The sequence below is a fragment of the Haliotis asinina genome, chromosome 2 (genome assembly GCF_037392515.1).
Source record: "Haliotis asinina isolate JCU_RB_2024 chromosome 2, JCU_Hal_asi_v2, whole genome shotgun sequence".
NCBI classification, from domain to species: domain Eukaryota; kingdom Metazoa; phylum Mollusca; class Gastropoda; order Lepetellida; family Haliotidae; genus Haliotis; species Haliotis asinina.
In genome coordinates this window covers 12,069,906-12,082,967 of record NC_090281.1, presented here as the reverse complement: position 1 = coordinate 12,082,967, position 13,062 = coordinate 12,069,906, and the positions used below count along the sequence as shown (strand labels likewise).

Genomic DNA, 13,062 nt, shown 5'->3' with positions numbered 1-13,062 from the left:
GAGTCGCTGAAATTTCAATCTGACGTGTCATATCCATTAAACATTGAACATCCTTCACACTCGTGGCGATATTTTTGCACGCCTATTGCTGGTGTGACTAAATTGTCGCAATGAGGAAAGGGGTAAACATGCCTCGTAATGTTGATTTGTGCACACGGTTAATATATTAGCGTGCATCGTTTCTGAAGTTAAGTCATTTCCTATTGAAGGGGAATACGAACGTCGTTCCACAGTTTAAATCAAAATCGTTATGGTACCAAATTTAGAGGATGATTCTTTGCACAATTGTTTTACTGTTGAAAGTTGTGAACGTGTTCAAAGACGAGCACCCATTCGTCATCTGGCAGTGTATGCGTATTAAATGTTTTCTCCCGTCTAGTTTTATCTTGATTATGCCCTTAATGAAGACTATAGCATTATTCGCAGTTTCCACAGAGATGAAATTTCGAAGATGGTAAACACCTTCCTTGAAAGTCTGAGCAGTCTTCAATGTAGACGTCTAATCCCAATAGGAATTGTTAGAGTTTTACTAACACGTCACGATATGACTGCAATATTGCTGATGTGACGTTAAATATTAACTCACTCACTAGACTTTTACTAACAAATTCTCGGATAATTACCAGTTATTTTGTTTAATATCCAGCCGAAACCTAAGAAGGGCAAGAAGAAGATAGCGGCAGCACCTTTGCTGTCAAAAAAGGTTGAGCCCAAAACAGTGGTCAACCCTCTTTTTGAAAAGAGGCCAAAGAACTTTGGAATCGGTAAGTATTGGTGCTGCTGAGGAAAGTTGTTAACGTTTGTACATTTAACTCTGTCAAGAAAGTCAACTAACCCCTGCAATAGAAACCCTCAAATGATCACATTAAGACTCCTAATTACGACAGTTTCTATGTTTGAAGTTCATCTTGCTAGGGAGAGTCTTGGACAGAGTGTTTGTTGTTTTTTGTTTTTTTTGCATCACGGTTTGTCATAGGTACCAGAGTCACAACAGTTGGATATCTAGTCATCTGTTTACAACAAGAGCTCGTAATGATTGTTATGAAAATATATCCTGGTTGCAGTGATGAAGCTTTCTATCCATTATTCGCAGTTTCCACAGAGAGGGTGAAACCTCAAAGATGGTAAATTCCTTCCTTGGATGTCTGAGCAACCATGTTTTCTTAAGTTATCAGATTAGGAATTGCATTGATGGGAATTGTTAAGGGGAGTCTACAAGTAACAGTTATTTATCCAATATACAAACTCCTTGTAATCATATTTGGATGCTTTGCAACATTTAGACAGTGTAATAATTGTTTGTAGGTTGAATTTTGTAAGTTTGTATCAGTTTTGAGTTGTTGGTTGTCATACAAGCATAATTACCATGCAGTAATCTGGGTGTTTTTTCCCTCCCAAAGCAAAGTCTCCAATCCTGTCGAAGTTGTTACTTGGGGAAGATTAATTTTCTTAGGCATATTTAGTTTCATGGATTATATCTCAAGTGAAGTAGAGTTATTAAATAATAGTTAAGGTAATGAAGCTACATGTTCAGATTGTACAGTGTACATCGTCTGTGAAGTGACTGCAGTGATGAAGACGTTTCCACTATTCACAGTTTCCACACAGAGGGTCACGCCTCAAAGATGTTAAATTCTTTCCTCAGATATCTGAGCAATTATTCAATTTTTTTGGGACACAGCATTGTAGTTGTTTTTGAGGTTGGGTTCTCTTTGTAAAATTGTTACTTGTATTTGTAATTTATAGGTCAGGATATCCAGCCCAAACGTGACCTTAGTCGGTTTGTGAGATGGCCAAAATATATCAGGCTACAACGTCAGTTTACTGTCCTGAAGCAGCGTCTGAAGGTTCCTCCTCCACTCAACCAGTTCACACAGGCTCTTGACAGACAGACTGGTAAGAAAGTGAAGATTTGTACTTTAATGGGTTGGTTATTTGCCAATTCCTTAATAGATTTTGTTTACGTTTCAATGCAGATGGTCTGATCTCATTCTAAGGTAGTGGTGGTGTGCTGTACCCTGGTGGTTAAAGCGCCACTTATGCTAGAAACCCTGGTTCAATTTGCTCAAATGGGTGTGTGAAGCCCACATATGGTGTAACCTGCTTTGATATTGCTGAAATATAGCTGTAGGCGGCATAAAATGCATGTTAAACTCAATGGCTCCCTATGACAAGGTTTTTAAGGGAAGTGTGAAGCTGACTGTTTCTCTTCATGTTAAGTATTTCCAAGCAGTGATGATTAGCAATATTTGCTATCTGTAAAAATGTTGATGACATTTAATCTACCACCTAGATCTCTGAGCTTGGAACTAAGAACCTGTTCCGTATGTACCCAAGTAGATTGGAAGACATTAAATTTGAAACTAATTTCAGCTACACAGTTGTTCCGACTGTTGGACAAATACAAGCCTGAGACTAAGCAGCAGAAGAAGGCTCGTCTTGGTGCCCGTGCTGCTGAACGTGCTTCAGGGAAGGAAGATGCACCCACAAAGCGCCCCCCTGTGGTCCGATCTGGTGTCAACACAGTTACAACTCTTATAGAGTCGAAGAAAGCCCAGCTGGTTGTCATTGCTCATGATGTAGACCCAATTGAGGTGAGAACTGCAAAGATTCATTCAGTCGAAAAGATAATAAATCATTCTCATATATAAGGGAATGTATAAGGGGCGGTGGGGTAGCGTAGTGGTTAAGGTGTTCGCTCATCACGCCAAAGACCTGGGTTTGATTCCCCACATGGGTACAATGTGTGAAGCCCATTTTCTGGTGTCCCCCAGCCGTGATATTGCTGGAATATTGCTAAAAGCGGCGTGAAACATAACTCACTCTACATTTGTTTTATATTATTAACCTGCTTTTTTCTTGCAATGATGGTTGTTACTTCTACAGAATGTTCATGTTGATCACAAACTCGAGCTTTTTAAATCTGAGCAAGAATGTGCAGATTTGTAAACAGTGTACAGTTGCCCTGATTAGTGTTTGGCTGTTTGTCAAGGAATTATCAAACTACTTCAGGCAGACTGTTGTTAAAGAGCAGACAAGTCATGGTCGAAAAGTACTGTTCAAAGGGCATTATTGTTTTTCCCCACTAACTTCGATTACAAAGACTTGCACATCTTGAAATAATCTTTGAAGTTTTGGCCATTCTTGAAGCAATTTTTATTAATTGGCATGCCATGGAAATGTATTACCAGAGATGTAGGGCTTGGGTAGCAATTGTTGATGCCTGTTCACCTGTCTTGTACTGTTCTGAATCATAACTTCCCATGAAACCTTTCTCTTAGCACACCTTTGTTGGGTAAGATGGGTTTGTGGACCTGGTTGGGCGAACACCTATTAAACTTTTAATTATCAGTCAGTCGATGTAAAATGGTCTGTTAAACAGGAGGAACTGGTGCCTGTCATTATTGGTATTTCTTAAAACATTCCTTGTTCAACAAAAAATCTAAAATGGTTGCAGTGATGAAGCTTTCTATCCATTATTCGCAGTTTCCACAGAGAGGGTGAAACCTCAAAGATGGTAAATTCCTTCCTTGGATGTCTGAGCAACCACTATTTTAATAACTAATAGGACATGACAGTTTCTTTTAGCATATTTAACAATGGTTACTTGCTATTACTTATACAATATTCATAGAAGATTGTAAATGATTTGATATTGTCAACAGGACGTTACTGTTCATGATTTCACAATACATATGGAAGTAATGTGATTGTCTTCTACCGTTCCTTTGATTCCCGCACTAACAAAACTTAGCCAATACATGCATGTTTTACTCTAACAGTGTATGTTCATAAAGTATTCAATTAGGCACGGTTTTGAGCCAGGACACAGTCTGCTTTCAAAGAAGAAGAAACTCAACTGTAATGTTTATTGATCAGTATCTGCAAGTGATTTGAAACCAAGACACATTGCTCGTAAGATGGAGTCTGGTGCTAGGTCTTGGTTGATGCTTGTCATACTTAAATGTTGTTGAGACTTGATGGTCACATCTAGATTTGGGTATTTGCAGACCGTTGAGGTTGAGAGGATATTGCTTCTCAGGTCTTAATGAGGGAATACCTTCACTTGTGTCATCAAACAAGGTTAATGGATGTTTTAGTTTCATGAGGTTAATTGCTTGTTTTCTTGCCATGATGTTACTTGAATTTCTTCACCAGAATCTCCTCTGTTGAAACCATGACCTACTGAGCAAGATGACATGCCCTTACATTTGTCAGAATCAACTGTTTCTACTGTTTCTTTGAAATTGTTGATCTTATTTTGCAGTTGGTGTTGTTTATGCCAGCACTATGCAGAAAGATGGGTGTCCCCTACTGTATCGTGAAGGGCAAGGCTCGTCTTGGTCGTGTCGTACACAGGAAGACGGCTACATGTCTAGCTATCACCACTGTCAACTCGTAAGTCATTCACTGAAGTAATGGTCACAAGTGGTTGCTTGGGCATCAGCAGCAATTGTCCATAAAACTTGCAGGGTGTAATTAATAATTTCAAGTTCAAGTTCAACTTTGTGGAATTGACATGTATTCCACTGAAAATACCAGTACATAATATGCTGTAAGGGTTATCTTTATTATTGCTTCACACATAATTTTGAAATATTTAAAAAAGAACAGGAACTCTCCACTTGCATCCAATTTGAAGAAAGTAATGGTACCTTTTGTACCTTTTAATGTCAAGGCTTGAGGTTGAATAAGAAGTTAAAATATGTTTCCGAGCTGTGATGATAACATTTGCTATCTGTAAAGATGCTGAAGACATTTCATCTACCACCTAGATCTCTGAGCTTGGAATTATTCTTGTGATTTTCATTATTGATAACATGTAGGTGTACTCCACTTAATCCACAATGTTTTGTTTACAGAGAGGACAAGAGTCAACTTGGCAAACTTGTAGAATCAGTGAAGACAAACTTCAATGAAAGGAGCGAGGAGGTAATACTGTTAATCCAGCACTTATCAACTTATCGTGCCCGTTTTAAAAAAAACCTCTGAATAATGGTATATAATAGATTGTGTGAATTGCTTCGGACAGTTTTGAAATCGATTATTGAAGTTAAATAGTTTGTCATACACCTGAAGTACGTTTGGTCTCTCCTAGCAGGCAACTTGGGTTGACCGAGGTTATTATGTCCATTATGTTACATATTCCAGTGCTGACTTAAGGGGACAGGAATACTTGGTCAAGGGATACAATTGGGTGCTTGGCAATGATGATGCACAATTTAAATGAGTACACCATTGATTATAATCAAATTTTCCGTTCCAATTGGCTGTCTGAGTCAGCACCCATTAGGTATATCTGATGTATTTTAATTCCAAAGCCTAGTAGATATCTGGACTGGAGGCAAAGTAGTTCTGGTTCATGAGAGCAGATTGAATACACAAAGACTGTAAGCGAAGTGCATTTGCACTTTTCATCAAGGTGAAGTCCCTACGGTTATGCGATGTGTGAAAACATTCTGCTTTGAGCCAGTTATCACTCATGCTACCAGTAGCTGCTAAGCCAGGTTTGTCACTCCTGACACACAGAATGAGATGTTATCTGCTAATTGAGAGAGAAATCGGGACGCATGTTGCTTCCCTGTTAGTTTCTGGTCTAGTGGTCACATGACCAAATGTGCAAGACCAAACCTCTGTTCATCTTACTAAGAATGCTGAGATAAGTCTTTGAATACTAAATCCGTTAAACAGGCGTGTGAGACAATGTTCCGTAAGGATCGGATGCCAGGTTTGGGTTAGAACTGGTTCCCTTTAAGAGGTGACTCACAAGATCAAGTGGTCAGCTTTGCTGATTTGCTTGACACAAGTCATCGTATCTCTGTTGCATGCTGTGGATCAATGGATTGTATGGTCACACAATTATTTAGAGACTGCTGCTACTCAGATGGAATATTGCAGAGTGCCACATTAAGCAACAGAACCAATCAACCTATAAGTATGGTAATTAAGAGTATTAGGTCACAATATGCGTAATGTTGTGTTGACTAAATGCTGTTATAATGTGTCTGTCTATATTATTTTTCCTGAGAGTGAGATGTGTACTGTTTGTTGTAAATCTGAAGAACATTCTGCAGTGATGATATTTTCTGCCTGACAGTTCATGAAGAACATATATTTGAGCTTTTTAACCCTGAGCAGATGTTCTAAGTGATCTTCAACATTTACCCAACATATACCCAGCACTGCTGTCAATTCACTTATTACTTGAACTCAGGCTGCTTCTATGTGTAGCGATTTTCCTTGCCATGTTACAACTGCCCACCTTCCTAATATTTACCATAATAAGTGAGATATGGATACGAAAATCACAACTCCACCACTTTTATAGAAGAGGTATCAAAGGAAAATCCATGTAGCAATGTCAAAGATAGTATTGAATACAATTGGTGTCTTAAAGTTGTGACATTAATATCAACCTTAAAACAATATGTACTTTTAAAAATAGTGGTTCATGGTGTAAATTGAAAGTGGAACAAATGAAGTTTAGTGCTTCAAATTTAATGTAGAAATTGATTTAATATATCCACCAATATTTGTCAAGCTTGTCAGTATGTGATGGTAGTGGGCTGGTAGATTTTAGACTTTCCAATATGCTCAAAGACGTTGGTTTTGGTTATTAAAAAAGGGATGTCTGATATGAAAACCCAAGTATCTACAATGTTTATGATGTACACAAAGCGGTGATGTCACTTTTCATTTTATATGATCATAATGATTCACTCCTTGGCTGTGTCTGAGCTTTGTACATGCTAAAGTTGTTACTTGGGGCCAGTTTTGTTGGATCTGTTAATCTGATTGCTGATAATCATTTAGTCTATTCTGTCTCGAGAATTATGAGCTTGTTAGAAAAATATGGGATATGTCAGAATTTTTGTCCCTTTCAACAACTTAATGTCATTGCGTTTAGTCAGCATGTTGACAGCATGATTGAAAAAGATCAGAGTATGAAACTCCTAAATATTTCTGCCAGACCATAGGGCTGGTTAGATGTAAAACTTACCAGCCCAGACCAAAACTTCCCTGGCCACAAAAAATCTTCACAAGTATGAACTTTAACCTATACTTGGGCAGGAGAGTTTGAGAATCTGGCTGGCTGCTGAAAAAAAAACCTGTCTCAGGCAGTCGGGCAGGCAGGTATTTTGAACACAGATAAGATTTGAGCATTCCTTCGCAAGTTCAGCTTGTCTGAGATAGAAGTGAAAATGTTTTGGATATTTTCTCATGAAGATAGAGTGCAGATTGTGAGGGTTGATGAAGTGTTGGCTATGAAGATAACAATGAGGATGATTATTACTGATTTTAATCAAATTTTCCGTTCCAATTGGCTGTCTGAGTCTGCACTTCCTGATCAGTTTGTATTCACTGTCAAACCAGTTTTAGTAGATTGACAATCCCAAACATACATTTTGCTGGCTGTACACTCGTGACTGGCTTTACCCTATTACCCTGCATCTTGAAGTTGGTAGTTGTCCCATTCTTAACGCGATATCTCATGAACTGTTATAGAATGTTATACCCAATGTCTTCAACTTTGGTGACAGTCTATTATGAGGGGAGTGCAGACACAAGTTAACTTTGTTGACCTTGAATTTATTTTCAAGGTCAACACATCCACGTGACCACTTTTCAAACTCATGTTAATGCGATATCGCATAAACCGTTACACCTAATGTCTTCAAGTTTCATGACAGATTACATCGGGGTATTACTCGTACACCAGTAGATTTTGGGAACCTTGATTGTGTTTTAAAGGTTATCATGACTCTTGTCAGCTGCCTAACCCGGCAAAGTCAAGGTGGTTGAGCAGATTAGGCCTGAATCTGAGACTATTGGTCCCAGATGGAACTCGACCAAACAAAGTACTAGCGTTTGTACTTTCCTACGAAAATGTAAACACAAATATGACATTTTACATTTGACCATTTTCTAAAATGTAGTTTTTTCGTTACCTTTTGTCCGTCCGTCCCTCTGAGCATGACTTTGGAAGAATATTTTGTTTTTCATTGACTTATGTTTTCGTGTTTGTAAGTTTGAGTGGCAGTTAAATCTTAAAACAAAGCAATTTATGCAGACTGATATGAACCTGCTGTGGTCCACACAAAGCGGTGATGTCACTCTTCAATGTATATGATCATAATGATTCACTCCTTGGCTGTGTCTGAGCTTTTGTGGACTAGCAAAAAAAAAACCAACTCATAACAAAGAAAATTTAAGGAGTACAGATTTTACTGTTGTGTTAGAGGTAAACTATGATGTCTGAGTCTGAACCTGTGTAGAAAGTCCCCACTGTTTGCTAGTTATGAAATCAGATTTGGTAAGGCCAAGCTGTGTGTTATTAATTTAAGGTCTCCTGTTACTTTCTCAGTATGAGTCTTCAGATTTTTTGAGTGGCTTTATGCATGTCATATTCCAAGTGCATAGAATCACTGGATTGCCTGTTGTATAGCTGTGACAAGAGACATGACACTTCAGTATTACTGAGCAAGAGATGAACACATTGAGAAGTCTGTTTTCTGTTAAGTATGCTCAGAGTCTTCAAAGTATGTCATTTTTTCATCCAGATCCGCAGACACTGGGGTGGTGGTATCATGGGAGCCAAGTCACAAGCAAAGAGGGCCAAGTTTGAGAAGGCACGCCAAAAGGAGCTGGCACAGAAAATGATGTAATGCGTAAAAAAGTGTACATCAGAAAATAAATTAAGGGAAAAAAATATGGTGTTTTCAATTTGTTCAGCATTTCAGTATTTAACCTTCTCGTCATGATATGGCTGAGATATTGCCGATGTGACGTTAAATATTAACTCACTCACTCGCTCAATTTGTTCAGAACAGCTGGATTATTGGTGCATTGGGTAAGGTGAATGCCCATACTGCATTGGACAAGACGCCAAAAGGATTGCTGTTAAGCAGGATCAAGTTTCTCAACTATTCATGTCATGGACTGAAAAAAAAAAGAAATGTCAGTCCAGTAAAATGTGTTAAAGGTCACATGCAACCAAAACATCAAACAAATAAAATACAATTATCACTTATTCATGACACATAATATACATTGCTGCTTGTAAAAAAAAAATTATAAGCGTACAATCGCAATTCGAAAGGGCAGTATTTTGTACTTGGGCTTACTTTCTTCCCCCCTTCCCCCCGGAACCAAGCCCTCGGGAGACCGAACCCAGTCATGACGGGTGGGTGTGCACTCGAGTATAACGACGGCTTTCGATTGGCTGGTTCATTTGCTGATGGGCTGAGGGCTCATAGCTTGTTCAGAAAGATAATCAGTTTGAGGGGCGTTTTGGATGTATGGCGAGTCACAAGAAAGTAAGATTACTTATGGATAACAACTTCTTTTATTGTACTAGATGCGTCGTTTCAGTATAGATTCATACACCGTTGTCAAACAAAACCATATACACTAGAAGAAGTTGTTATGCATAAAGAATGTATACATTGTATAGAGATGTTGGGTTTTGTAGATACATGTTCTCTGAATTTGCGTTCGATCATCTCAGATGGTGAACTATTGCCTGGCGGGAAACTGTCATTCGTCCAAGTACAAACATGACTTGAAACTGACAAGAGTTTGCACCAGTTTCCGTCAGATCTAGTCATCCGAAAAAATGGATGTAGTTAGTTTGCAACCCACAAACATAAAAAAAATGTCATGTGTACAAGTTTCACACCTGCCAAATTACATAATGTGGCACATACAGAACTCGGGTGTACGAGTCATAAATTTGTTTTTGGCGTATAGCCTGATAGGTGTTAGGTTCAATTCGCATTTGGTCAATGACTGAAGCTGTGTATTGCATATTGTCTTTAGCAGACAGGCGGGCAGACATACGGGTGTCAATAAAACCAGACATTGAGCTTTCTGTGAGACAGATTTGGTGACTCCGATTTCGCGGGCTTTTTGTTCCTTTCTTTTTCAATCTTATAGGTTGAATTGGCAGTTTTGATGATTTGTTTCGGTAAGTGCATACCGAAAAGTATTAGAATCTGCATAGTTGTGTTTTACGTTGCAGTGACCTTTAATTAAAGAATTTTTCCCATTTTGTATCCAACTTTTGAGTGCTTCAATGTGTTTAGGGGCTGACATTATATAAGTGTTTAGTGTCGATTTGGATGTGATATACCGTGGTTATGTCTCACAGGTCAGTCATGCATTAATTCCAAACCCACCTTAAATGTTAAAAACTGCATCAAACATCTTTGCTTTCTGCCCAAACTCAGTAGTTCCCCTCTAATGGTAAATTTACCTCTTGCAAGTTATGTCTAGTTTCACATTTCACACCATCAGTAACTTGCTCCAAAGAAAAGCCGCAGACAGAAAACAACTTACTTGAAAGGTACACACGTGCCTGACGTAACGCAGATGACATGTTCCAACAAAACAACATAGCTTTTGAATCATAATAACTGTACAATTTTTCAGTGGAACCAAACAAAATCGGACAGGGATTTTTCCATGACTTAAAAAGGTGGTTAGGTTCTCGGACTTGGTTGACATGTCAACGGTACCCAGTTACGCAGATGGATGTCCATGCAGTTGATCACTGGACTGCCTGGTCCAGACTTGATTAATACAGAGCACGACCATATACGTGGAATATAGCTGAGTCCGGTGTAAAATTAAACTTACTATTACAGAAAAAAGTTGACACCCAGGGGCAGTGGTGTAGCATGTGATGAAAGTGTTCAGAAACTGGTTCATTTCCTCACGTTTGCTTAAGAACCGTTGGCTAGATTCTTTTCATACGTGGTATCTAGGTTCAAAACAGTTTACAAATGGTCCCAGTCAGGTTTGGTGATCTTGATCTTCATTTCGGGGTCTCCAGGGAAGGTAAACGTTTTACCCTTGCCATCAAGATATCCAAGTCACTGGGTTTTCTTCATCCTAGCTTTATCTGGCCCAGATAAGCGTAACAGTTGATTTTGGTGACATCCACAATTTTCAAGGTCACAACGACACTGAAGTTTCAGTATGCTAAATTACATGATAACATTGCCAGCAAGCTATCTCAAGAACAGTTTACTGGATTTTCTTCATATTTGTCACCAACCGTCATCTTGAGAAGTCGCTGGGCCCAATGGATTTTGGTGACCTCGCGTAATTTTCAAGGTCACGGCGACACTTGGAAAATTTCAGCATGTTAACCTTGTGTTAGGTTTGTCAGCGAGCTGCCTCAAGAACCATTTAATGGATTTTCTTCATATTTGACATCAGGCTTCATCAAGGGACGGCGCAGGACCCAGCCTCAGACAATGAAGATGTTATGTTTGTCAGCGAGAGATCTGAAGATCCTTTTACAAGACTTGCTTTACATATGACACAAAAAAGCCTCATCTTGGAAATTTCATGATGTTAAATTGCATGTTACGCTTGTCAGCAATATATCTCAAGAACAGTTCACTGGATTTTCTTTGTAGACTCTCAGTACTTCTTTATATTACCGTCTTAGCTTATTTCATGCACAATGACATTTATGTGAAAGTCAGAGTGAGTCGTGAAAATATTTATGTGTTTGAACAACTACAGAGCAAGATATCAAGGAAGATGACTGGTCATATTTTTGCTGACATTAAACTTCATCTTATATTACATTCACTTTCATTACTTTTTGAGTAATGAATGCTTGTTTTAGTTGAGCTTTCCTCGCATCATTTTAACCACATACCGAGGAGAGCATAAAGCTTAAAGTATAAAGCTTAAACGGTTTGAGTTTTTAAAAAGCATATTACATGATTACATTATTTATTACATGATTATTTACAAACAGAAATGTCACAGCGCCAATTTTATCAGCACGAAATAAGTCATTTGTTTTACAGTTACAATTTATGGTTCAAGTCAACTTCCCACAAGAGATGTTCGCTCACGCGGGGAAAATAGATAGGTCAGATAAATCCTTTGCAATCGCAGTCCACACAATCAAGCAAATACGCTTGATGGTGGAGAGTTCGCGCAAGAGACACATTGGAGGTCCTTTCCCATCCGTTTGAGAACCTAGTCATGACTAAAACGACTGTTGCCATTCTTGAAATTATCACGTCTTGACTGACAAGTCAAGAAGGTATAATTTATTGTTGGCTTCCACTCATGAACTTTATTTCTTCCTGCTTGAGTCCTTTTTTGCATAAGATCCCGAGTAGAACTTTTGATAGTGGTTTAAAATCATTGTATGGGGTCAGCAGTGGAGATAAGAGCTTGTCACGAGCTGCCTTAGCTGTAGCATCGGCCTCTGTGTTACCTGATATGCCGACGTGGCGTAACCAGCAGAGGACGATGTCACACTGGCCAGCAGAAAGATCGCTGTAGAGTTCTAAAATGTCCTGGGCCTAGATTTTTTTTTCGAAGCTCTCCTAACGCTAAGATTGTCGAAAGTGCCATACATTAACATAACCTACTGACAGGGTGACTCGAAGTGATATTTTGAAGTGCCTGAAGGCAAGACAATCAGTAAAAATTATGAAGTTTTTTTCATGGTTCTGCTGTCTGATGTAGGTCAAAGCCGTGAAGATGGCTTTGGCCTCTGGTGTGCAAATTGAACAACTGTCGGGATTTCCTGAGGCGACAGTCTTGGATCCAATGACTGCGACACTGGCATCTCTGTCATTATCATTGGATCCGTCTGTAATAATGGATCTATTGGTGTCGTATCGAGAAGGCAACTGGTTGTATTCCTGTTAGAATACCAAACGATTTGTCTCGGACCATTGTTTTCAAACTGTACAAAGTTTTCAACCCTGTCAAAGTCTATGACCCACGAAGGGCCCCCATTTTTACAATCTTGGACTTTGTATAGGTATTTTTCTAACCAAATTAAAAACTTGAAGATGTAATGTGGAGCAAAGAAAAAAAACTCCTTTGCAAATAGTTTCATGGAAATGTACTGTCAGCATTAATAAAAGAATCGTATGTTTTACAACTTGATGCAGCATCCCAAAGGTTATAGTGCCAAAATCTGGTGGTCTGGTGGATTTGTTTGTGACTAGAAAGTCATCATGCCGAACTGTGTAGGATCATTCACTATATTAGCATACCCCTATCGAGTTGAGATGCAAC

General features: G+C 38.8%; 1 protein-coding gene and 4 non-coding genes across 5 annotated transcripts; all 5 read left to right on the top strand.

Moving 5' to 3' along the window:
* Positions 1 to 128: 128 nt before the first annotated feature.
* Positions 129 to 8,710, top strand: LOC137273753 (large ribosomal subunit protein eL8-like). The gene is made up of 7 exons (XM_067806583.1): positions 129 to 135; positions 627 to 764; positions 1,747 to 1,896; positions 2,374 to 2,594; positions 4,268 to 4,398; positions 4,863 to 4,932; positions 8,562 to 8,710. The coding sequence occupies exons 1-7, from the start codon at positions 129 to 131 to the stop codon at positions 8,664 to 8,666; spliced, it is 822 nt and encodes a 273-aa protein (XP_067662684.1). The 3' UTR covers positions 8,667 to 8,710.
* LOC137275247 (small nucleolar RNA SNORD24) lies at positions 2,228 to 2,305 on the top strand. The gene has a single exon (XR_010956555.1). It is a non-coding gene; the product is annotated as a small nucleolar RNA SNORD24 (small nucleolar RNA).
* On the top strand, positions 2,860 to 2,932 carry LOC137275246 (small nucleolar RNA SNORD36). The gene has a single exon (XR_010956554.1). It is a non-coding gene; the product is annotated as a small nucleolar RNA SNORD36 (small nucleolar RNA).
* On the top strand, positions 4,714 to 4,787 carry LOC137275250 (small nucleolar RNA SNORD24). Its single transcript, XR_010956557.1, has one exon. It is a non-coding gene; the product is annotated as a small nucleolar RNA SNORD24 (small nucleolar RNA).
* On the top strand, positions 6,069 to 6,139 carry LOC137275245 (small nucleolar RNA SNORD36). Its single transcript, XR_010956553.1, has one exon. It is a non-coding gene; the product is annotated as a small nucleolar RNA SNORD36 (small nucleolar RNA).
* Positions 8,711 to 13,062: the final 4,352 nt, after the last annotated feature.

What these genes read in the sequence shown, in the direction of transcription:
- LOC137273753 (XM_067806583.1), top strand. An exon ending in ATGATGTAGACCCAATTGAG is followed by an intron (nt 2,595 to 4,267) that starts GTGAGAACTGCA and finishes CTTATTTTGCAG; the next exon opens with TTGGTGTTGTTTATGCCAGC. An exon ending in GCTATCACCACTGTCAACTC is followed by an intron (nt 4,399 to 4,862) that starts GTAAGTCATTCA and finishes TTTTGTTTACAG; the next exon opens with AGAGGACAAGAGTCAACTTG.